The sequence below is a fragment of the Rhagoletis pomonella genome, unplaced genomic scaffold, assembly GCF_013731165.1.
Source record: "Rhagoletis pomonella isolate Grant_MI unplaced genomic scaffold, Rhpom_1.0 Rhpom_scaffold_00010, whole genome shotgun sequence".
NCBI lineage: Eukaryota > Metazoa > Arthropoda > Insecta > Diptera > Tephritidae > Rhagoletis > Rhagoletis pomonella.
This window is the reverse complement of record NW_023458564.1, coordinates 18,698,892-18,725,696: the sequence shown is the minus strand read 5'-3', so window position 1 is coordinate 18,725,696 and position 26,805 is coordinate 18,698,892. Positions and strand designations below refer to the sequence as shown.

The 26,805-nt window shown below is 37.2% G+C and overlaps 1 protein-coding gene across 1 annotated transcript in view; it reads left to right on the top strand.

Annotated features, from left to right (window-relative positions):
* Window positions 1-26,805, top strand: part of LOC118746523 (DNA N6-methyl adenine demethylase-like) — a 456,538-nt gene that overhangs the window by 54,648 nt on the left and 375,085 nt on the right. The window contains exon 3 of the mRNA XM_036480370.1: window positions 17,344-17,439. Coding sequence (XP_036336263.1) covers window positions 17,344-17,439 — 96 coding nt within the window. The remainder of the gene's footprint in view (window positions 1-17,343; window positions 17,440-26,805) is intronic.

Genomic DNA, 26,805 nt, shown 5'->3' with positions numbered 1-26,805 from the left:
CCCGTCACCAGTGCTACAAGCACATCTAATTTGTTTGTCAAAGGACGGTATAAAAGCTACACAACGACAATTTTTTTTATAAGTGACTTCCGTTTTCGTATGACCTATTTAATTCTAAAGTCGCACATAGGGGTATTTGACCGATTTAGGCGGCCAAAAATATTTTTAAGAAAATTTTAACTCAAAATGTTTGGAAACGACGTGTTACGTTATTTAAAACGGTAAATGTTTAAAATCAAGTAAATAGAGGGGAAGGATGTCCAAGTATTCCACCAAACCAACGAAAATAAATTTGCTGAAAGTTTGACAACGATAGACTCCATGTTATCGAGGTCCGATTGTAGAAACATTGATACCTATGTGTTCGTATCGGCGAGGAGAAGGTTTATACCTTGGTAACAACATAAAAAGGGTTGGCACCTGCTAAAAAAATCAAATCCAAGATAAGATATGATTAGAAAAAAAACACTATATAGACCAACCATTATGTTGAGTTTTATTGAAAAAATTTGCACTTAATCCAACACGCCGAAATTTCATGCACTCATCGAACTAACTATAGCATATAGTAGTCTGTTTTTTTTGAAATGTGTTTTAACTTTAATTTTTTAGTGCATATTTTGTGCCTTCTTAGAATTAATAATTATAAATAATTTCGAATACGTGGCAGCTTTGTATAAAAATATCTCCAGATATCCTTAAAATTAAAAACAATATCTGAATACAAAATTCCATCAAAATCGAAACTTTGAAATCGACTTGATTTGCCAAATATTTTTTAATTATGTATATCTGATGAAAAGAGTTGATATTCTAATTGAAAACCATAAAGGAAGCAGCAGCGATATGAAATAAATAATTTTAATGCGAGACTTGTAAATTTTTGGGTTGAAAACCATCGAAAAAAATTTTCGAAATCGAGTCGATTTCAAATTTTCGAATTTTAGAACATGTATGTATAACTACTAATCCTTATAAAATTACTTCAAAAATGCTTAAAAAAAATTTTACTAGAAGTGTGTAAAAACCCTGATTTACTACTTTTAATGATGCTCCTTCTTTTAGTCAGAATATTTCGAGCGTGGTATCAAAGCAACTTTTTTTCGACAAAGGTTCTGATAGTTGCTCTTACTTAAGTGAAGCCCTCTAAATTCAATGGCGTCCTCAGTTTTACGTGAGATATTTTACCCCCCCCCCCCCCAAAAAGTAATTTTGGCCGCAAAATGGAGTTAGCAGCTTTTACCGCGGCGGTGCCGTATATGTATTCCAGTGTGTAAAATACAAAAACATAGATAGTTTACCTTTATGCAGCAATCCGTTGGTGTTCCGCAGAAGTGCCATTTACGAATTCATTGGGGGTAGGTAACTAAAAATAGAACAACTTAAAGCAATTAAAAAAATAGTTGCAAGCGTTCCAATTCCAAATCTCGCGACGGCAACGAAATAGCAGAGAGAAAACATTGTTGCTATGTGCAGCCATTTTGGTGTTGCAGCACTAAATGTGCTTTCTTCCATTCGATTTATAAAAATGTCTATATAGATACATACGTGCTAGCAGTATACAAAACAGCAACAATAACCAATCCTCAGCACATCGTTGGGGGCTACGACATTAAAATAATTGCTTCCGAAAGTCTGCAGCGTTCGAAGGCGGAATAAGTACGGCGGCGTTATATGCGGATTCATGTCGTCCTCCTTAAATTTTTACTTTTTGTACATACATACATACATGTAAAATGTACATATGCATGTTTTTGTGTATTTTTACATCCAAAAGCATATATGTACTTAAGGTATCTTTTATGAAATTTTTGTGAATTCCTAAGGAAACAAATACAACGGACGCTTCCACGCTTGCAGCTCAATAGTTCGTTGCCTTTTTTAAATAAAATCTGTTGCTATTTTTTCTGACATGATTTTTCAATTTTACTCCTCTTCAAGAGTAATCCTGCTCCCTGCGCACCATCTGCATCTGCCAACAAAACTCAAACCACCAACAACAAGGCAGCAATAAATGGTGCGCTAAGTGAATTATATTTTCATCCGGTGCGTGGTATTGAAGCCTGTAGCTGGCGGCATATGTGCGCACGCGTGCCATCTATCCCCAGCCCATTCCGCCAGCTAGAACGAACCTATCAATCGAACAGTCCGTTGCCCCCTGCTCGATGCCAGCGGCTGTACACATTGTGTGTCGCTTTTAATTGTTGCAGCCGAAAGCAGTCTGACAGCAGCGCCATTAACAAAGAAGCTAATACAACTGCGACTGCAACAACAAGAATATGAACAGCTGCACGCATATGTCTTGCAATTGTTTGCTACTCGGATGCGCACTCATCGTCTTCATTTCTTGTTGCAGAGCCAATTGGAACAGCCCTTTTCCTGGCAACACCCTGTATACTTATGCATATGAATACATATGTATATACGCATCATGTACATACATATGTATGTATGCACGAATTTTTATTATGTATGTCAGTGTCAGTCCGGCTGATGCCATACATACAGCATCCAGCAAAATGTTGACATTCAAAGTTGCACCAACGCCACCGACAACTGCGCGACGCATTCCCACCATTCTCCCAGCCCCATCATTGTCCTATGCCTATTTTTATTACGCTTGTCTTTCTACTGGCTGCTGGAGTTGCACATTCTTTTGGCACTCCTGCGAAGCCAAATAAGAAGGCATGCATTTAACTGTCGGCTAATTATTTTTAAAGCAGTCGCCACTTTTGGCGTTGTGGCTGCGCGAACACGAACACGCGGATGGAGGATGGCGGGTGGCTATTTTTACACAAGCCGCGCGCCGCCTTGCCAACAGCAGCAGTGGCGGCGCAGAGTAACGGGAATTCGACGTCCGCGATGAGCACATGTGGTGCAAATATGACTAAGAAAATGAACACGCATTTACAATGGAAATTTTACATATGTATGTTTGTATGTACATGCACATATGCCCAAGTTCACTTGAATAGGTACTTTATTTTCCTTCAAGAACAGGGTTTTCATACTTTACTTTTAGGTATGGGAGTCCCATTTTGGAGATTGATCGATTCTTATGCAAAGTGTTGAATTTTTTTTTAAAACATCTTGGAACTATCAGGCACACTCTTAACTGCTGAAAGTGTAAAAATTAAGAGCTTGGCAGTTCCAGGACTTTGCAACAGATCTGTTGGGAATATAAATAAAATAAGTGCAAAACACAAACACTGGCTACACGGAAATGACAGAAGTTCTGCTGCGAGGTCATCTTCTTATTGTCGTGATACTGGACCGAAATTTGAGAAAAAGGTCGTCGATAAATGCGGAATGTTAAGAAAGATGACTAAAATTTTTTTCGTCTTACATCTCTTGTAAGGACGGCTGGTGAAGTCGAATTTGAATATGAATTTGAATTTATTTATCAATAAAGAGTTACATTAGTACAATAAGAATTGCTTTCTTTTTTAGTATGTAGAACAAAATTTGGTACGTATGAAGAGGACATAGAATACATTACAAATTCCACAGAATATAAATTACACAAAAAAAAAATTAAAAATAAAATAAGTAATAATAAAGAATTCTTAATTTTAAACTAAATGTGTTATGTAAGGTTTTTTCTTAACAGCGGTGGCCCCTCGGCAGGCAATGGCAAACCTCCGAGTGTATTTCTGCCATGAAAAACAGCTTCTCATAAAAAAAGTAAGTGCGCCTGGGCCACACTGTAGAAGTGAAAGTTACGTTACTTATCTATCTATACATACAACATCTGCTTTTGCTTAAGGTTATATTTTTTCGCTTTTTTTCTATCAATGTAGATCCCTACCTCTACCACTGTTCGTTTTAATAACATTCATGTTATTCTGTTGTTCCATTATCTTCAATTTTAACTTTATACTCTATCGATGACAAATTCGATAAAAATTTCAATAGCAACATCGATAATACCATTGGTAGCTAACTCGATTAGAAAATCAATAAAAATATTGATAACAAAATCGATAAATATCGATCAAATACTCGATAAATATCGATAACAAAATCGATAAATATCGCTAACAAAGTCGATAAATATCGATAACAAAATCGATAAATACCGATAACAAAATCGATAAATATCGATAACAAAATCGATAAATATCGACTATAAAATCGATAAGTATCGATTACAAAATCGATAAATATCGATAACAAAATCAATGAATATCGATAACAAAATCAGTAAATATCGATAACAAAATCGATAAATATCGATAAAAAAATCGATAAATATCGACAACAAAACCGAAAAATATCGATTATCTAATCGATAAGTCTCGAGAATCTCGAAAATCTCTAAAATCCCAAAATAGTTCCCAGATTGAGTCTCTGTGTCTCTCTCTATATCCTTTCCTCTTCAATTACCTTTATTTTAATCTTTCTTCCCCTATCTTCATCTTTACTTTTATCGGTATCCTCATCCTCATCTTTGTTTTTACTTTTAGGTTTATCATTTTATCATTTTGTTCATCAACATATTCCCCTTCACCTTTGCCCTTATATATATAAGTAAAGTGTTTAAATTTACCTTGGTCTCCGTTTCTACCTTTATCTTTACACGTCTTTGTTTTTGTTCTTATTTTTACCTTTGCCTTTATAATTTTCTTTATCTATGTACGTACTCACCTTTACTTGCATTCTTGTATTGTTATTTCTAAGTGTTATCCTCTAACCTTTTATTAGCAATTCATACCATATGCATACACACAAGAAGTACTTCTTTCAGCCCCAACCATTTCCGTTGCACCATTTCCGTTGCATCATTTCTGTTGCATCATTTCCGTTGCATACACACAAGAAGTACTTGTTTCAGCCCCAACCATTTCCGTTGCACCATTTCCGTTGCATCATTTCCGTTGCACCATTTCCGTGTGCAATTTCCGCTGAATTTGCCAATTTACTCCCACCCAACCAACCGCCGCTAAAGAAGTTTCACTTCAAAAAATACAATCGCCCTTCGGAGTCGGCCTAAAACTGTAGGTCCCTCGCCTCTGTGTGACAACATCAAGGCGCACGCCACAAATCGAAGGAGAAGCTCGGCCAAACACTACATATCGCACACCTAGATCTAAAGTGCGATCAACTAAAAAAAAAAGTTGGGCTTTTTTTTGCATAAAACTGTTTATATCAATTACATCCAATTAAGGAAAATTTTTTTTCTTCATGATTATATACATTAACTATAAAACTACTGTTATACCTGTTTTTGTATTAATGGCGTTGAATCTGTGCGATCCGCAAGCAAAAATGATGTTGCGTAAAATGTTAAAGCTGTTTTTGATAGACTTTTTTGTGCTGGTTACGAATCCGTAAGTATAAAGTTTCCATCAGCTCCAGATTTTGTGAAAAACTAGGACAAAGTGTTATAAAAACGCAACTTAGGCTTAACTTAAAGCTATACCTCTCGGGTCCTATCCCTGGAAAAATCATCCCTGCACCTTGACCTGATGGTCACTAATAGTCATCCATTGAACAATATAAAAACACTGGAACACTGTGCTATTGAAAAAAAAAATAAATAAAAAAATTTTGCTAAAATCAGTTTTCGCTGTTAAATAAATAGCTATAAGTGACCATCAAGTCAAGGTACGGGATGGTATTTTCAGGGATAGTAGTCGAGACTTCTAGCTTTAATTTAAGCCTAATATCGCCTTTTGGTTCTTTGCTGGAGCTTCTAAAATAATGCAAAAAATTCAATTTTTTGACACTTTGACCTCGTTGTTCTCAAAATCTGGAGCTGATGGAAACTTTATACCCATGGATTCGTAATCAGCACAGAAAAGTTAATTAAAAACAGCATTAACAATTGCCGCAACAAATTTTTCCCCAATTTTTGTTGCCTGTTATTATACTAATGCAAATTCTGATGGATTATATGCGAGAGTTTTATAGTTGCTTTTATTTAATTTGCCTTTTACTGCTGTCGGAATAGAGTTCCGACTTCTAATAATAGTATTTCAATTTATATATGTATGTAAAACAAGTAACTAACAATTGAATTTTTAAAATAATTACACTATGAGACCAACAGGAATTGAAAGGCGTAATTAAAAAGCTAACTCAGTTTCAAATTTTTGTTCCGCGCGAGATTTTGATTTGACGTTTCGCCGCAAATACATAGGTTTTAAAGAATAGGTTAGGTTAGGTTAATCTTTCCGGCGTTGAGCCGCACATAGACCGGTAGGTGCTTAGCGTTGCCAGTTGGAGCTCGTTTTACGCGTTAAAGTAGACATCACAAAGAATGTCAACGCATTTTGCCAATTTAAGTAGAAATTTCAGATGTCCTCTAACTTCTCGAATTGGCAGGCTCCCAAGCATTTAAGTTGTGTTTTGACAGTGCAGAGAAGATGCTCCAAGGTTTCCCTGGTCGTCCGCTTACGACACTTCCTGCACCTGTCAACGCTAGTGATACCAATTTTTAGTGCACGAGCAGCCACCAGGATGTGCCCCGTAAGCAATCCGGTATTAACTGCCTAATCATATTCTCGTCTGTTTCGCTGTTCAAGTGTTGAAGTGGTCTACGGATGTAGTTTGTCTGTTCGAGAGTCAGACTGGTGGTGTTCTTGGCAGTCTCATCTGCTATATCATTACCCTCTATTCCCTTGTGGCCGGCCACCCAATAGATATGCAGCCTTCTGTCGGCGGCTAGCTTGTCAATGGCTTCCCGACTGCAAAGGACGTTTATGGATGAAGAACTATTGGAGGTAACTGCCTTAACTGACGCCTGACTATCCACGTACAAGTTTACTTTTGAATTGATTGCCGTTTCGGTGTAGGCAAGCTCTGCTGCTATCCTCAAACCTCTGCTTGAAATATGCTGCAATGGTCAGGTGACCTTACTGCAGTAAATTAAAGAATAACTAAAAACAAAATTATAATTAACAATTTTTCTACCAAATAACCAAACCAAAAATACATATCGCCCGTTTAAAAATATATACTTAGAAATTTAAAGTGTGGTATCAGCACCTCTTTCGGCAAGAGGAAAAATTTTGGAAGGTGCCCCAAATCCTATCTCGGAAAACTCTTTTTTGGATCACTCTACTGAACAGATAAGGATAATCAAGCTCTTATTTGTATGATGAAATCTCCAAAAAAAGTAAATTTTGCATTACTTCTATATACTATAAACGTGCGATATATGTACATATACAGTCATTAGACACGAATAAAGGCGCACTAGTGTTTTGATGTCGAAAAAACGTGTAAAAAATGTTGACGAAAAAATACGCCAAAGAAAACTTCGGCGAAAAAAAGACGCGTACCATAGTTGAAAGCGAAGAAAGACGCGTAAACATAGAGTTATACCTAGCCAAGGACTGTCAAGGACTTCAGCATCATACATAATGTTACACCCGCAAACATAGTTGACCGCGAAAATAAGTTGACGCATCTTTCTTCGCCGTCAAATATTTCAACGCGTGTTTCTTCGCCGTCAACTATGTTAAGAGCAGTGTTGCCAATTTGCGGGATTTCGCCCTTTTTTCGGGATTTTATGACTAAAAAGGGCGAATGGGAGTTTCTGTCGAAAAATGGGATTTTTTGCGTACCATACCAAGTAAGTAAGAAACAGTTCATATTATCAATCCTATTAGCGGAACTTCATTCATTTGAAGTAAATTTTAAAAGCAAGTTTTTAAGTATCTATTTTGAAAATTGTAGAAAAATTTCTAATCAATCATTTTTTTCAAATGTCTTGAGTTTCTAGATTCTGGCGTTGTTGTTAATTAATGTAAAATAATTAACAGCAAGTCTTTAGAGAGCATAGCGGTATACAGATATTGACCAGTTTGATTTGAACAATGAATGGAAAAGTATTTTGAATGCTTTTATTACCAATGAAAATAAAATTAGCGATGTGTAAACGTTTGGGAGGTAGTCGTTAACAAAAGGCAGTGGCGATATTATTATATCGAAACTTTATGGAAGATATAGTTTTGTATTATCTTTCCATAATTTTAATGCTAACTGCCAACGACTTTTTTCATTGCTTAATGAGATCAAAACGAAAAAGACAATCAGAAAAGCGAATAAATATTAAAAGCAATTTGTGTAGTAAAATCTACCTAACTTACTTAATAAACAATCATCACATTTTCTGGGGTTTTTGCCGGACATATAAAATATAGTTACTATGAAAAAATGGCTAAATAAACATTTGGGTAATATTATTGGGAGTCTCCTGAAGAGAAACAGAGCCGAAAAATATTAATTTTAAAGAATTCTATAATATTTCTACGAAAAGTGGTTTTTTCCATATAAAATATAGAGAAAACTTTGAGGGCTTTGAAAATAAAGAAATAGGGGTTCATTTTTTTGGTATAGAATATTGCATTAAATTTCCGACTTCGCTTTTTCACATTTTTGGACCACTCTAATGCAAATACTTGTGTTTTTTCATCCGAAAGCATTTTATGTATAATAGATACATATAGCGCGGGATTTCTGTTATAACTTTAGTCTAAAACGGGATTTAGGTTATATTTGGATGGGATTTTATTAACCCAGTTACTGGCAACACTGGTTAAAAGTCTTTTTTCGCTGACGTTTTTTATGCGTATTTTTCGCGGCTAACTTTAGAGCTCGCGTTTTTATTCGTGTCTAGTTACGATATACTATACACATAGGCAAACGGTATTCGAAATTAAAAAAGCAACAAATTATATATAACAGACATTTCCCTAAAAATTATTTATATTCCGCCAGGAAGCCAGTAAAGTCGACGAATTTTATACTACGAAAATTTAATGAGAGCATATGGCTATTTTTAATGAGAGCATATGGCTATGCGTAAGCTCTTCACAAAAAAAAATGTCAAAAATATATTCTTTGAAATAAAATGTTGGTTTGACGTTTCTTGTTTCCATATAGATAGTAGGGAATTACAGGAATTAAAATTTTGGAATAAAATCAAACACAGGATGTTCCAAAAAAACAATTTTTTTAAACAAAATTTCAAAAAATGCTAAATTTTAATGGAATGAATAAAAAATGCATATAAAAATAGGTAATTTTTTTATTATTATTTTGTTAAATAGTACATGCTTTTAGCTTTCAAAAGAAGAAATAAGAACCTGCTCATGTTTTGCACTTTCTGAAGTAATGCGTTTTTCGCTAATGCATAAAATAATTTTTTCATTTTTTGTCAGTGCCTTGAGATCTGCACTATTCGTTCCATTTTCAAAAATGAAGTGTCAGATTAAAAAGCTTGACCCGTGGACTATGGTTTATTTTTTTTTTAAGAGTTGCCACCTGTTAAAAAATTACATTGTTAAAAAATTAGATTCAATTTTTTTATAAGTTAAATGAATTATTAAGAGATGGGTATCAATCGAAATGTGTATTAGCTACATGCAGCGAGTTGACACCTGTTTAAAAAATTAAATTCCACTTGAATTAAAGGAATTAGGTAATTGAAATAGGTAGGTATCACCATAAGGGAGTCAGACGAAAGAGGTGTAAGAAGGTTTTAGCCTAAAAATATTACGAATAGGGTTGCCACCTGTTTGTAAAGTCACATTTAGTTAAACTAAAGTAATAATTACGTCAAACAGTAGGATTACGTCATTGTATTTGTTATTTTATTACAAATACATACATTGTCAATCAGTGATTTGTACTGATTACATTCCTTTTAAATTACTGGACTCTTAAATTAGCTCAGAAATGTTTTTACTCTTCACTTATTTCTTTCTAAATATGTCAAATTTTTTTTTGTTGAATTGAAACCTATATTTAATATCTAATTAATTTAACTTATTAAATAATTTTAATAAAATTTGTAACAGGTGTCAACCCTTTTCAAAAATAAAAAACTTTATTGCACATCTACAGGCCAAGCCGTGTCATTTATGTACATACCTATGTAAAAGCCACAAGAACCCAAATATTCAAATTCAAACTGCATTTACAGTGAAAGTATGAAAGCTATCCAAAAACCAATTGCATTTTTGAATTTTGCGTCCTCAATTTTACTAAGAAGTGATTCATTTAAATCCGTCCATAATTCTATTTTTGCCAACATTTTATATGGAGCGAAGCACTGTGCGACGTCAGGATTTTTTAAAAGGACTTTGTAGCTTCAAAGATATGATTAATTCCAAAAATTATTAAAAAAAAAATCAGTGCAATGTAAATAACAGTACGGATACACAATGAACGAGAAAATTCTGTAGAATTAAAAAAATATAAACATTTTAGTTCACAAGGACAAGGTATTGAAAATGTCCTTTTAACAATTTTTTTCTTTTTAAGCCTTTAATGTTAGATGGATGAAATTGGAGAATGTGGTCGAGTGTATATTAGTCCTTAACATATAATTATTTCAAAAATACGTCTTGCAAATTTCACGCATATTCAAAATTTTAAAAGGACATTTTGAATACCTACTCGTCCTTATGCTGAAAAAATTTAACATGCTTTAGTTCTACGGAATTTTCTCTGCAATGGTATCAACACTGGTATGGGTATCAAATACTGTTTTTATATATGGCACAGAATTTTTAAATAACACTGTGAGACAAATGGTAGGGGTCAGTGATCAGGAAGGGTTCAAACTACCGGGGAAAGTTATATCGGTAAAAAAGAAGTTATACGTGTCCCGGCGTTTCGCTGGGTCACGTCTAGGAATCGAGATATATATATATAACTATCATATAGGGGGGTCACCTTTGGTGGTCTTTTTTTGACATAACTCGAGAACCACTAGTCCGATTTTGCTCAAACAAATTTAAAAAAATTAAAAATTACAATTCCTTTAATCTGTTCATATAACATTTTTCTATATAAAATACGTGAGTACGAAGAGCTTGAAATGCTGGCCGACAGAAAGAATGCCCGAAAATTGTACCAGGGCGTACTCCTGTAAGAACAACAATGGCGACCTAGTAACCGATGTCCAGAGCGTTTTTTAATTATGAAGGGAACACTTTTCCGCTCTACTAAATAGTAGCAGCACGGAAAGTTGTGGAAAAGAAGAACCCGAGCCCGCAGTCGATGATGACGTGGTAGACGTTCCACCGCCTGACTATGGCGAGGTACGTATAGCAATAACGCGGCTGAAAAACAACAAAGCTGCTGGGACGGCCAGCCTGCCAGCTGAGCTATTCAAGTACAGCGGCGAGGAGTTGATAAGGTGCATGCATCAACTCTTGTGCAGAATATGGTCAGATGAACGCATGCCCGACGACAGGAATTTAAGTGTGCTCTGCCTAATCCACAAGAAAGGTGACTCCGCCATTCGCGCCAACTACCGCGGGATCAGCCTTCTAAGCATAGGTTACCAGGTCTTATCGAGCGTATTGTGTGAAAGACTGAAGCCCATCGTCAATGAACTGATTGGGCCTTATCAGTGTGGCTTTAGGCCTGGCAAATCCACCATGGACCAGGTATTCACAATACACCAAATCTTTGAAAAGACCCGCGAGAAAAGGATTGACACTCACCTATTTGTCGACTTTAAACCCGATTTTGACAGCACCAAAAGGAGTTGCCTATACGCCGCTATGTCTGAATTTGGCATCCCCTCAAAACTCATACCGCTGTGTAAAATGACGTTGAGCAATACCACCATCTCCATCAGAATTGGAAAAGACCTCTCCGAGCCGTTCGCCACCAAACGGGGTTTCAGACAGGGCGACTCCCTTTCATGTGACTTCTCTAATCTGATGTTGGAGAAGATAATAAGAGCTGCAGAACTGAACTGCCCAGGAACAATTTACTACAAGAGCGTGCAATTGCTGGCTTATGCCGATGATATCGACATCATCGGTAAAAAAAACCACGAAGTCTGTTCTGCTGTTTCCAAGTTGGATAAGGAAGCAAAGCGTGGTAAACGAGGACAAGACGAAGTATCTCCTGTCATCAAACAAACAGTCAACACATTCGCGCCTTGGCACCCACGTCACTGTCACAATTTCGAGAAAGTAGAGAATTTCGTTTACTTGGGAACCAGCATTAACACCAATAATAACGTCAGCATTGAAATCCAACGCAGAATCACTTTTGCCAACAAGTGCAACTTTGGACTGAGTAAGCAATTCAGGAGTAAAGTCCTCTCTCGACGTACGAAAACCACGCTCTAAATATAAGTCACTCATCATGCCCGTGCTGGTATATGGCGCAGAAGCATGGACAATGACAACATCCGATACAATATACTTCCCATATAACGGTAATTTCCAGAAATACGAAAATTGCGATATTTTAGTAACTACTGAAGATAATTCACTCAATATAGATATTTACAATAATTTTCAGACGAAAAATAAGAATATTATAAATTTTTGGAAAATGGGCGTAGCCACGCCCACTTATGGTTACATGTGTATATCTAACGGCCGAAATTTAAAAAAATCGGACAATAACCACGCCCATATCCCATATAACGGTAATTTTCGGAATTACGAAAACTGCGATATTTTAGTAAGTACTGAAGATTATTCACTCAAAATTGATATTAACAATAATTTTCAGACGAAAAATCTGAGTATTATAAATTTTTGGAGAATGGGCGTAGGCACGCCCACTTATGGTTACATGTGCATATCTTGGTAACCGCTGCACCAATTTCTTCCAAACCTGGCACAGTTGTTGGCCTTGGTACAGCATACTAAATGGCCGAAAATTTAGAGAAATACAAAATCTTCGATAAATCAGTAAATATTAAAGCTAATTTATTCAAAATTGATGCTTGCAACAATTCTTTACCAAGAAATACGTTTATAGTAAAAGTTTGGAAAATGGGCGTGGCACCGCCCACTTATGATCACATATATGTATATCGGTAATCAATTTGTACCAAACTAGGTATTTTTATTGTGCTTGTCACATAAAATCAAAACGTTGAAAATTATTGAAATCGGACTAAAATTACGGCCGCTTTTCATATAACGGTAAGTTTCAGAAATGCTTGAAACTGCAATATTTCGAAATTTAAGGGCGCTAATTTACTCAAAATTGATACACCCGGCTTACCATCTAGCGGTAGCTTTCGGAAAGGTGAAAAAACATATATTTAATACTTGCGCCGGGTATTTAATGTTCGGCTCCACCCGAACTTAGACTTTTTTACTTGTTTTTTTGTTGTAAAATTATCTGATTTATACAAAGTATAAATAAAGAAAAAATTAAAAATGTGGCTGCGGTGCAAGTTACTACAATACTTAAACAAAAGCGTTGGGTGGAGCGTTTTCTGACGCCTAGCGCTAACGCCGAAGTGCCATACCTAAACAAAAGCATCAACGCTACCTCAAATGCAGAAAACCCAAGAACAATAAGCATAGGTTTGTTTGTGTGGAACACGAAAATTACCGTTTCGCTGTTTTCTGCAGCCAACTTCACTTCCTAACGCCCTGTCAGAATCAGATTTTCCAACCGCTCAGCGTTGACGCCGCGTTATTTTGGTGAGCTTCATACATCAATGTACTTATTACACTTAAAGTTTGGTGACGGTACATGGCGCAATATGCATGTGAATTAATAAAACAGCTTTCTTGCTTTATGTTCTGTAATTTGGCTATATTCTACAAATTTGTAAAGACAAAATTTCAAATAAATAGTGTCAGATAAATATAATGACAATTCTGGCAACTGTCTTTCAATTTTGGCAATTATCTTGAAAGCTCTTTACTGTCTTTCGAAAGACTAATTGCAAGAACTGCTAACGAGGATGTTAATAACGAAAATGTTAAAAAACCGGCGATTTTTGTGAAAGTATTAGCAAATTTCAGTGCATCTAAAGTTTCTAAAGCGTTTATTACTTTTACTTGAGAATTGTCAAAATCGGCAAATCCCAAGTAGCTGTTCCTGGAACGTGCCACATTTGTCGCATTGTGCCTCATCGTGATGCGATAAAAAGGAAAGCTGGAAGCACTCCGCAAGGTTGCATAAATCTTTCAAAATATGTTCGAAAAATATCTTGATATGGAAGGAACTGCTTTACACTGTCAAGGAAAAAAATTGGCAAAACTTAACGCAATTGTTAGCAAATTCAATCTTGCATTATATTATACTAAAATTCATTTTTTTTTTTTAGATTCAAATTAAATTTTTGGAATTTAGGTGAAACCCTGCAGAATTTTTTAAATTTTTGTGAAAAGTTTGAAACAAAACCTGAGATCTACCACATTTTTTCTAGATTCTACCACAAATTTTTTTTTTAAGTCCGATCACTGGTTATAAAGTATCAGTAAAAGGGTATTTTCCAACTCTTTATATTTCTGTACAAAAAAACTCATTTAAGTACTTCTTTATGACACTACAGCAAAATGCTTAGTAAAAGAAACCTATTTTTGCAATTTGGCAAACTCCAAATTTATTTTAGACTAATGATTTCTTTGGCAAATTTTATTAGAATTACACGTAGAATCTTCCTAAACTATACGCTTATAGTCGAAAAAATTTGCCATGCAAATTGACCCGCCCTAATACATAAATTGAAATTTTATTAGAAAGCCCTATATGCAGATTTGCAGAAAACATTTTCGGAAATAAAAATTGCAAGGTGTAAATGCCACTGAAATTACGCAAATCGCTTTCGAGAAATAATTTGAATTTGCTCGTGCTGCACTGGAAATTTTCCTTTTGCTGGAAGTGCTGTCGAACCAATCGAGTGTTGCCGTCTGATGTGATTTTTGACGAATTTGTATAAAAATAGTTGTAATTAATTTATTCTCCTAATATGATAGTTCATAAGTTAAGTACTAAAGCATTAGACAACACAGCAACAAAGCATTAGGCAACACAGTTGAAAGTGAAAATTTCTGCATTCACCGTGAAAACAAGCCAAAAGTGTCTAGGTACTACATATCGGAAACTGCTTTCTAAAGTCACTTTACATGCAAGGTGTAACTGCTCCTGCAATCACTTTTGGAAATGCACAGAATTTTCAAAAGGGCTTGCACTTCCCACGTCTAGCAGCTACTTAAATAATTTAGAATCGTAACTTGCGGTTATTTCCACATATTTTGCATGCTAGCAACTGGCGAATTTAACATTGCGGTGTCTAACAAGTCTATTCTGCGCTGGTAATAAAAAGTTTGTAACCGGTAAATAAAGTTTCTGGAAATTTGTAAACCCTTTTCGCATTCTCTGTACTCTTGTAACCGGTAAATTTTAGCTCTGATCCAGTACTCCATGAACTTACAGGATTTTACACGAACTTGCAGGAAGTTGCAGGAAAAATGTTTCCGTACTCTAAAATCCTGGTAAAATCATGAAAAATGTCAAGCAATCACTGGTTGACGTTTTTACAGGAAAAATGTTTTTTTTTTTGTTCCCGTACTTTTTGTTGTTACTCACTTTTAACTCTCACTTCAGAGAGTAATTTTGCTGTTTGACAGTTTTACAGGATTTTTCACGAAAAGTATTGGATCAGAGCTTTTGTTACCATCTCATAAGCTGGTAACAAAGTATTGCCCCGTGAAATATGCAATGCCAGAATCTGCACAATTCTTCATAGCTGAATTGCTGAATATTTTAACTGCATTAAATACTAACGTACCGTAACGTAAAATAAAATAGTTTTGTAAAAGTACCACATCTATTCACTATCAGACTAATAGTTTTAGGTGATAAAGAACTAATATTGTACTAGAAATTTATTTCATAGTTCGGCTTTTCTCTGCAGGGTATGTACATATGTATGTACATACAAATCTCTACGGCTGTGTGTATGTTCTACCATATGTATGAATGAAGAAGCAATCGCGCATAATGTTCAATACACATCCATACGAAAAGAAACTGTTCCCACATAAATGAACGCTTGTTTCCGCCTAAATTCTTTTGAAACTGAAAGCGGAAATGTGGAAACAACCAACGTTAAAGTGAAAGCAGCTTTAGCACAAGTGCATATTATGGTGTAGGTAGGTTTGAGTCTCCGCTCCTATAATATGGCATTCACATTCGAGTACTGAACCTGCTCTTCACTTTTATAGCAAGCAATGCGTGGAATAAAGCAGCCACAATTTTTTCGCCTTAGTAGAGTTGAGCACGCTGCTTGGTGGTGAAATCTTTTAAGTTTTGTGCACACTTTTGCTACAAATCAGTTAGCTATAATCTGAGAACAGCTTGCAACGGTTGGGTTTTCGTTAAGGAGCAGAGACTTTTTATACTTTTATTTTTATGTAGGTACAACAGAGTGCACTTGTACATAAGCGTATTGCCACTTTAGCCGTCATCGATTGGCCTACAGTCAGCAAGTGGCGAAACGAACGAACTCAATTTGGTACAACCATACTCGCTATCGTTCATCCTTGCTAGCTTACTTTGTTGTTGCTTTCATATGCAAAAGCTTACGTTAAGCGACCGGAAATCAAACATTGCGAGCAGAGAAGTGGCGAATCGATGACGGCTTTTGTTCGCATAAAAGTTGTTGGCAATAGCCTAAAGGTCTGATTATGCATACTTGGTATAACTTCTCACAACCACTGGTACCACTGCAATAGAAATGTCACTTACGAATATGTGAGGCAAAATCTAAACTCAACAGATCGCTAAGTTTTTACAAGTCCTAATTTCTGGGTAATGGAGTACATTCAAAATACATATATACAAATTACATAAAAAATGAATGAGTTTGAAATTTATGCGAAGTTACGCGAAGTACGCGTAATAAATAGGATGGTCCAAAAACATTTAAGTCGGAATTGTAATACTCTCACCCCCTAGGATTGTTCTGTAAAGAAAAAAAGTATACCCATATTTTTTTATTTTGAAAACGAAAAATATTTAGAGGTCGCTCAAAGCGCCCAAAGTTTTCCATGTATGTATTTGTATATAGGAGAAAAACTTTTCGTAGAATGGTATAGAATTCAGGAAAACCCTGGTTCTCTTCAGGAGACTTTCAATAAATTAACACTATTGTTTATTTAACCCTTTTTTAATACTAACGAATTTTTATTGGTCCGCCCATTGCATTTTTCGGCGTTTTTGTGGGTTTTTAGCGGACCTATAAATTACATTTGCGATGAAAAATGGTTAAATAAACAATTGGGTATTATTATTGGAAATCTCCTGCAGATAAGCAGAGTTTTCCGATAGAAAAATATTGATTTTTAAATATTTTTCGATTTCAAAATAAAAAAATAGGTATATATTTTTTTCGGTATGGAGCAATCCTAGGGGGTGAGAGCATAAAAATTCCGACTTTACTTTTTCACCTGCATATTTGGACCACCCTAATAATTAACCATAAAGCAGTGTCGGCCAGAGCCCATACTCACGACACGCAGCTTTTCCACCGACTGTACAGAGTTTTTTGCATGTTATTTGCTTTTAGAGTTTATCGAAAATACATTTGTATATTTCTGCACATTTCAGATCGTATATGGTGCCGATGGACAACCGATTCGTGGGGAAAAACGTGGACGGGGCAAAGCGCGCACTACCACAGGCAATGGAACACCAACAACTGGGGTAAGTAGAAATCATGCTTTCATAGTGCCCAGATTGGGCGATTTAGCGCCAATTTGGTGAAGGTGAAATTTAGAATATCATTTGTAGGTATAGCTGATCTAGCCTTATTATAGGTTTTTACTTTATCTTTTAATGCTGAGCGCTTAAATCAAATAATATGAGTTATAGATCTTCTTCTTCTTTATTGGCGCTGTAACCGCCTAAGCGATTTTGGCCGAGTCCAAAACAGCACGCCAGTCATTTCTCTTCTGTGCTAACTGCCGCCAATTGGAAATGCCAAGTGAAGCCAAGTCCTTCTCCACCTGGAGGCCTTCCTCTTCCTCTGTTACCAGCATCGCGGCCCGCGTTGAATATTTTCAGAGCGTTTCTGTCCATTCGAACTACATGGCCAAGCCAGCGGAGCCGCTGAATTTTAATTCGCTGCACTATGTCTATATCGTTGGAAAGCTCATACAGCTCATCGTTAAATCGCCTGCGATATTCGCCATCACCAACGAGTAAAAGTCCGTAAATCTTTCGCAGAATCTTTCTCTCGAAAACTCCAAGAGCCGCCTCATCAGATGCTTTCATTGTCCATGCTGCCGCGCCATACACCAGCACAGGCATGATGAGTAACTTATAGAGTGTGATCTTTATACGACGAGAGAGGACTTTATTTTTCAATTGCCTACTCAGCCCAAAGTAGCACTTGTTGGCAAGAGTGATTCTCAGTTGGATTTCAAGGCTGACATTATTATTTATGTTAATGCTGGTTCCCAAATAAACGAAGTCGTCTACTTTTTCAAACTTGTAACTGTCAACAGTGACGTGGGTGCCAAGACGCGTATGCTCTGACTGTTTGTGTGATGACAGGAGATACTTCGTTTTGTCCTCGTTCACCACCAGACCCATTCGCTTTGCTTCTCTATCCAATCCCGAGAAGGCAGAACAGACGTAGCCCTTGTTTTTACCGATAATATCGATGTCGTCGGCATACGCCAGCAATTGTACGCTCTTTTAAAGTATTGTGCCTGAGCGGTGCAGTTCTGCGGCTCTTATTATCTTCTCCAACATCAGATTAAAGAAATCACACGAAAGGGAGTCCCCTTGTCTGAAACCTCGTTTGGTATCAAACGGCTCGGGGAGGTCCTTCCCTATTCTGACGGAGCTGGTGGTATTGCTCAACGTCATTTTACACAGTATTAGTTTCGCGGGGATACCAAATTCAGACATAGCGGCATAAAGGCAACTTCTCTTCGTGCTGTCGAACGCGGCTTTGAAATCGACAAATAGATGGTGTGTGTCGATCCTATTCTCGCGGGTCTTTTTCAAGATTTGGCGTGAAAACCTGATCTATGGTGGATTTTCCAGGCCTAAAGCCACATTGATAAGGTCCAATCAGCTCGTTGACGGTGGGCTTCAGTCTTTCGCACAATACACTCGATAAGACCTATAACCTATGCTTAGAAGGCTGATTCCGCGGTAGTTGGCGCGTATGGCGGGGTCGCCTTTCTTGTGGATTGGGCAGAGCACACTTAAATTCTAGTGGTCGGGCATGCGTTCATCTGACCATATTCTGCATACGAGCTGATGCATGCACCTCATCAGCTCGCCGCCGTACTTGAATAGCTCGGCTGGCAGGCCGTCAGCTTCAGCAGCTTTGTTGTTTTTCAGCCGCATAATCGCTGCATAGTCAGGCGGTGGGACAGCTACTCCATGATCATCGACTGGGGACTCGGGTTTGTCTTCTTCACTACTTTCAGCGCTGCTACCATTCAGTAGGTTGTAAAAGTGTTCCCTCCACAATTTAGGTATATTCTGGACATCGGTCACTAGGTCGCCATTGTTGTTCTTACAGGAGTTTGCCCCGGTCTTGAAACCCTTCGTAAGTCGCCTAACCCTCTGGTAGAATTTTCGGGCGTTCTTCCTATCGGTCAGCATCTCAAGCTCTTCGCACTCACGTATTTCGGCCTCTCTCTTCTTATTGCGGCAAATACGTCTCGCTTCCTTCTTCAGTGGCGTGGCCCTGTAGGCGGAATCTTTTACCTCTGCGGCTTCTTGACATAGCTCATCGTACCAGTTGTTCTTTCGGGCTCGCTGAAACCCAACTACTTCTTCGTCGGCGGTACTTAATGAGCGGGAAAATTGGTTCCACTGCTCGAATATGTCGGTTTGTTGAAGAGTGCTCTCTGAGAGCAGGTGTGAGAGTCGAGTAGCGAAAGCACTGACTGTCTGTTGTGATTGCAGCTTTTCGACTTTAAGCTTTCCTTGCATATTTGGGCGCACATTTTTTGCTGCACAGAGGCGGGTGCGTATCTTGGCTATCTTGGACGTACGTCCAAAACGCTTGAAGCATGCCTTCCGTCTATCACAACATGATCGATTTGGTTTCTCGTTCTTCGATCTGGAGACAGCCATGTAGCTTGGTGGATGTTCTTATGCTGGAACCTAGTACTACATATTACCATGTTTCGGGCTCCGGCGAAGTCGATCAGCCTCAGTCCGTTATCGGACGTTTCGTCGTGGAGGCTAAGTTTTCCGACAGTGGCGCCAAAGATCCCTTCCTTGCCCACCTTGGGATTAAAATCGCCAAGCACTCTTCTAGAGTGTTGGTTGTGACCCACTCCTAGGAAGGGCTCAGGGCCAACTGAAGTAATGGCTGCCGCCTCTCTTGCGAGACAGGGATCAACTTGTCAAATAACGTTAAATTAAAGGCATCTAACTTGATCTCGACATTCGCGCCACATATCTGATTAATTCATGTTTCACATTCATTTCTCTGTCACGTAAAATCCGAGATGTTTTTTGAGGTTCGGAAAAAATATAGACGCGATGGAGCAAAACGGACTTCAGATTCGTGTTCAGCGACCCCAAAAACATATGATATGCTAGGTTTGGTCAAATAACCTTTCATCGATTTTTTTGTGGACCTGTGTAATTTTTTTGGCGACGGTCTTGTGCATTTTCTTCCATATAAAAGAAGTTGTCGAGCATACTACTTTATATGGAAGAAAATGCACAAAACCGTCAGCAAAAAAAAAATATAAAAAATCAACGCGATTTTCTAGAGTCTACAAATTTCCATTTAACTTTCAAAAATTTAAGGGGCTACAAAACTGAATAAAAAGTTTAAAATTTTTGGGTGCAATTTTTAAAGTTTGCTGACTTTTTATAATTTGTGTACGAAGATTGCAATGTAGAATTACCTATTTGGTGCTTGTTATGTAATATGCTAGACTTTTATAAAAAAAAATTTTAAACATCAAATTAACAAAAGGAAAAAGCCAAAATTCGTCAAAATGTCACCTAACTTAATCAACTGACAAGTATATATCATAAACAGCCGGCAACGCTAATCTGGATTAATGGTGCAGTTGATCGGATCAAATTTGAGATAATTCCGAATAAATCAGTTAGTCCGGATCACGGTCTACGCTTTTATATTAGAACTAAACAAAAGGCTTTTCAGCCGTACACCGCTATTCAGGCTTTCAGCGCTTTATTCAGCTATAAATTTTATATGATGAAAGCCATATGGAATAAAAGGCTGGTGTTCATTCTACTCTTGGGTCCAAAGTACACCTTGTGATACCATTTTAGCTCAATGCAGATCGTCCTCCGTAAATAAAACCAATTAGCATTTCCTTCTTTAAGGCGGTAAAAATCGAAAATATTTAACGAGCTTTGGTCTTAAAGATAAACCAAAAACTCACAAAATACCCACTGGCTCGATGATTCCCACAATCATTCTGAGTTGAGCACATTCGAAGCGAATGAGGGTGCTGGACTCATCGTTATCCAGTCTGGGGCAGATTTGATGTTACTTCTGGGAGGTTCCATGGGAAAGTGAACCTCAGTGCAAAAATTATTTTCTTTATAAAACTAACAAACATGTGGATAAGACATTTGTAAAAATCTTGAATCAACCAAAAAATAACAAATTAAAGCTTTAAATGCATTTTTATTACCTTTTTACGTTTTGAAATAAGTTATAAGTACATTTTTTGATTGAGTTTAAAGTAGGTTGTGTTGAATGCACGGTCAAATAATTTGCGATTCATAAGTCAAGTATTTGGTAAGAAAAATATATAGTAGAACTCATCTACTTTTAATAAAATTGAGTGACTGCTTTATCTATATTATGAGTTTTTATTAAGAAGTATTGGTCTTGTCCCACCCGTCACAAAAAAAAAAACCAAAAAGTGGTTATATTTAATTACAGAAGTTGAGGTTGTGTTTCGTGTTTGTTACATAATGTTAGAAACTCATTGCAAATATTTACCACATTTCCATTGTCGTTTCCACGTAGTTAGATAAGAATAATTCAACAAGGAAGCATGTCCCACTCGTGACGCTATGTGCGGTCAGAGGTAGGTTTACAGGGCTAATAAGCTTTATTTGTTTGTTGAGGTGGACGCAGGGGGGGAGGAGGCGGGGGATGCGCAGACTCGTCCATTATCTATATACCCTAGTGGTCAGCTGATTAAAGTTAGTTACATTTTGTCCAGTTTTGGTTTTTTACTTTGTTAATCTAATGTTTATATTTTTTTTTATAAAAGCCTAACCAGAACCACATAAATCTACATTTCAAACTTCGTACAAAAATTATAAAAATTCAACAAACTTTAACAATTACGACCGAAAATTTTAAACTTTTTGTTCAGAATTTTTAGGTATGCAGTTTTGTAGTCCATTAAATTTAAAAGTGAAAATTTCAAGACTAGGAAATCGCGTTCATTTTTAATATTTTTTTTTTGGCTGACGGTGCTAAGCAATTTTTCTATATAAAACGCACCATCCCTAGATAAAACGTGAGTGAATTTAACCCCAACCTGGCTTCTTATATTTTTTAATAACTAATCTTTATATATGGACCACACTAAAGGCTTCTTCTCATATAAAAATTTGTACGTGTCCCACCCGTGACAGAGGAATTTCGGATTTTTTGTATAATAAAGCCATACTTTTTTTGTAGTTTTTGCTTTGTTTGTGTTCTTGGTTCTATGTTTTATTATATGACATCAAGTTCACACAGAAAAGTGAAATAAATTCGCAGTTTCCGTAAAATATATCTGCTCCAAATATCAGGTTCTTTTTTTTGTCCCACCCGTGACAGAAGAAATAAATCAGATTTTACCCATATAAAAGTAAGCTGGATTTTTTTCGTATTTTGTGGTATCTCATATAATAGTCAATTAGGTATAGCTTTATGAAAATGTAGAATGGTTGAGTACTTTATACTTAAATTTAAACAAGAAAGAAAATCTTTTCTGTACAAATGTCCAACCCGTGACGACAGAATCGCCCTTCTGTAGTTTATCTTATGTATGCCAGCTCTGGTCGATTCATCCGCCCAGCAATTGCCTGATAGATATTTCTCTGTCTGCTCGAACTTGTCTGTAATAACTACGCCCACATTTGATTACTGTTTTGAAGCAAGTTAAGCAGCATTCCAACGATTTTTTAGCGGTTTGACTTTGAAAAAAATAACTACATGAGTATTTCTGATAATGGAAAAGTATACTTCACTTCCTATCCTCTGATCAAGCTTAGAACCGTCGGTGGATACGGTAGTGGTTTCCAAGGCTATATCTTCTTTTTATTAATTTCTGGGAGGAGTTTTTGTTATTTAGACGTTTTCGAAGGGAAAGTGTGGATTATATACTTGAAACCAGCAGATCGATAGAGACCAAATGTTGTGTTTATTGGGTAGCTTTCGGCCCAATCACTATGCAACGTTATGTTGCTTTTGTTTCGTGCATACATATGTTTTGATGTCAATGGCAATGTCAAGGCGACTGCAGACTTCGTCAACAAAAAACGTACAGAAATCATTGCTGAGTTGACAATAAACTTTTCTTCCACACCTCTGACTACTTTGCGCTGCTGACAAGAAAACTTTACCTACCGTTTCCATGTGTCTGACAAAGCGTCTAGCGTGCGTCTGCTGCTACAATCCATCAACAAAAGCCGGCAACCGGCGAAGTTACCACAGCAATTTATTTGTTGTTCTCGTAGCCACGCAGAAAGACATGCTGCCGGCAAATGACAGTAGACAAATCCATTGCAAAGCGAGGAAAGTCGTCCAATAGAGACCACATTTATGCACACATATGTACATATGAACAAGCATTGCGTGCTTTTCAAATGTGAATGCTCTCAAATGTGTACAATCACTACTTCCCTCACCTGTTGAACTTCTGTACCTTCTTTGTAGGTGTACTCGGCTGGAAAGGAGCTACCGCATGTTGTTTTAGCAAGTTTTTGCGAGATATACAAACTTAAATATATTAGCTTTGAAATGCACACTCGTTTGAATTCATATACGCATAAGCTCATGGGCATACGAGACATAAACATAAACATCGGACACATGTCTACTTGCCGTTGTGTTTGAGTAACCATATCCATGTTGTGCTGTGCTTATTTGCGACTCACTCTTTCGTAATCTGGCCATGGCGCCGCGTCCCAATCTTTCCACGCTAACGCCTTTGGGGTTTAACGTCGCGGCATTAATCTGCAATGTCGCTGTACGCTGCGACATTTAACAACGCCAGAAATAGCAACGTGCCGATGAATCAAGCTACAAAAAAAAAATAAAAAATAAATCAGTGAACATACCAATCGTCTCTCAGCAATCTGTAGTGCAACGGAATATGTGTGTGGTTGAAAGCATGGACGGGCGGGCAGTCGGTATTACGGACGTTAAACATACGCCAGACGCCAGATCGTCAACGACCACCGATGGCAATGCGCCACCACTTGACTTGGGCGAAGGCTTGGTGCCGTTTTTAATTTCCCCTCAACGTCTTTTGACGCTTTGTGTTGATGCGGATGCCGATTTCTTTCGTTGGTTTTTTATTCATTCCCACACTCCCAGCGTCATGTACGTTCCTTTGTGTCAAAGAAATGCCGCCGCATGACGCTTACAAATTGTTTTTGACACACGCTATAGCGTTAGCTGCTGGTTGCCATAGCCATTTAATGCCCATTCACCCATTACCCTGGTCGCCCAATCACCCAGTAGTTTCTGGTCTGGCCACATTCACTTGCTCCACTTTATGCCCGGTCTTCGTTTGGGACAGAGCGCGTGCTCTTAAGTATGTTGTGGTTGATGTCTTAATGCGGATGCCTTTTAGCAATGTCTCATTGAAAGTGTGGAAAGCAAAGCAACTCTGTTGAAAGAAGAGTTACTGCCACTGTGGGTTAAGTTTGATTTTACAGGCCATACAATTTCCGTGTCTGGATTGAATTGAGAGAGCAGGGTTCTTTATTTTATATACCTATGTATGTATATATTATAGTATTATTGTTACTAATATGCTATGCACGTTAGGGTGGCTCTTACTTTTCGAGTGCGATATTTTTTTCTGCGCTACCACTCAGTTTTGTTCCAATATATAAAAAAAAATATGTTGTACAAAATTTGAGCTGAATCGAATAAAGAAGAGTTAAATTTGTTCGAACAAATTTACAAAGCGATTTTCTTGAAATTATATTATCTACTTTGCTTTTTGTTAGAAAAAAGGAGTATCCGAGAAAATTTGAATTTTAAATGTACGTAAAAAAATCGTTATGGGTTCTGTCAGGGTTCACTGCCCTATGTGCATATGTATGTTGGTAAATCGAGAAATTCGAGGAGTTAAACTCTAGGGCAGCGTATAAACATTTTTAAAAACCCTTTCGCAAGAGCCATCCTAATGCACATCACTACATAAGAACATCATTTCGATAACTTTAATTTAAAAAAATAAAAATAAAAAATATGTAAATATGTATACCAATTTTCGAACCCCCATACATGTATGGATACTTATTCCTAGTAAGAGTAGAATGCATCATTTTGAAAAAAAAGTAACTTCATCTTTACCGCAACCAACACACAGTGCCTCCTTACTCACCAAGCTGACAACAGGTACCCGCTACCAAACTTTTCAGGGCAATTGACTGCTTGTTACGACAAAACACTTAAACTACTTGTTTTATTTTCTTGTCGCGTATTTCCCCATTACCTTAACCGTTTTGAATGCCGACACTAACATCTTTACGGCTACTAAAGCTAATGCCGCCCCCCCCCCCCCCCCCCCCCCCCCCCCCCCCCCCCCCACCAGCAACACTTGAGCTTCAAGCAACCAACAACTACGACGCTGCAGACCAGCAGACATCATGTCTGGACTCTGGGGGTTCCACCATTTAACTGCACGACAACTGTTTGTCGTCTGCTTACACACATATTTACTAATTTACCTTAGCTGACTTTTTTAAGAGCTGAGAAAATCCCTTTGTAGACGGGCGGCAACAAAGTCACAGCTGGTGCTATACGAAGGCACGCATATTCACATCCAAAGTGAGGGCAATAGAATAAAAAAAGGTGTATTACACGCATGATGATGATCACTTGAATGGAGACGTCGAGGCCAAGAGCGCCAGTACGCGACAATGTCAATGCCAGTGCTGACAATGGTGTGAGTTGTTTTCGTAGACGATAAAAGTTGCAAAACAAAGAAAAGGAAAATAGGTCCAACAAGCCTATTCAAGTAGTCAAGCAGACCCGGAGGCACTGCCAAAGGCTGGCGCGTACTCACACAGTTTCATTAATGCAACGATTCGCCGAGGGTTCCCCGAGCAGCATAGTAGCTGCAGCAACAAAAGCAAAGGGATACAAAGACCCATTACAGCAGTGAGGCTGCTCAACGGCATGTTATATGAGCTACACGGTTAAACATTTCGGTTTTAATTTTAAACTACATATATGACCAAACTAAATTCAGTTTCAAATACAAACCTTCCAAGTTTAAAAAAAAGAGAGCACATATGTTGGGTTTAGAATTTAAACAATTCGGTTTAAATGTTAAACCCAAACATTTTCATAATTAAGAATAAAAAAAAAACAATCTTAAATTTCATGCTCCGTCTGGTTGGGATTGAACCCGGACAGCCTTGGTAGCAACCAATTGTATCAAGCATCTTTGCACACTCGGCTACAGCCACGCATGTAAATGTGCTTTCATATGTTGAGTTTGAATCAACACCACAATTCGCTGTGCAAACATATTCTATTTCGGTTTAGATTTTAAACCAAATTTTCTATATATGAAACCTAGAAACTAGAATTAAAACATTTTGGTTTGATTTTTAAACCACGAACTTTTTGGGCTAAAATTTAAACCAGAATATATTAAAAATTGCGTAAAACTATTGACTGGTTTAAAAAGTAGACTATAAAAGTTTAAAAAAGGCAGTAGTCCCAGCGCTGTTTAAAAATTAAACCCAAATTTTTGACCGTGTAACTGTCTTACAAAGCGTAAGTAGGGCGGGCTGCCTCAATAGTCTCTTGTGCGCCACATGCTTACCAGCGCTATTGTCAATTTCGTCGTCGTCGTCATC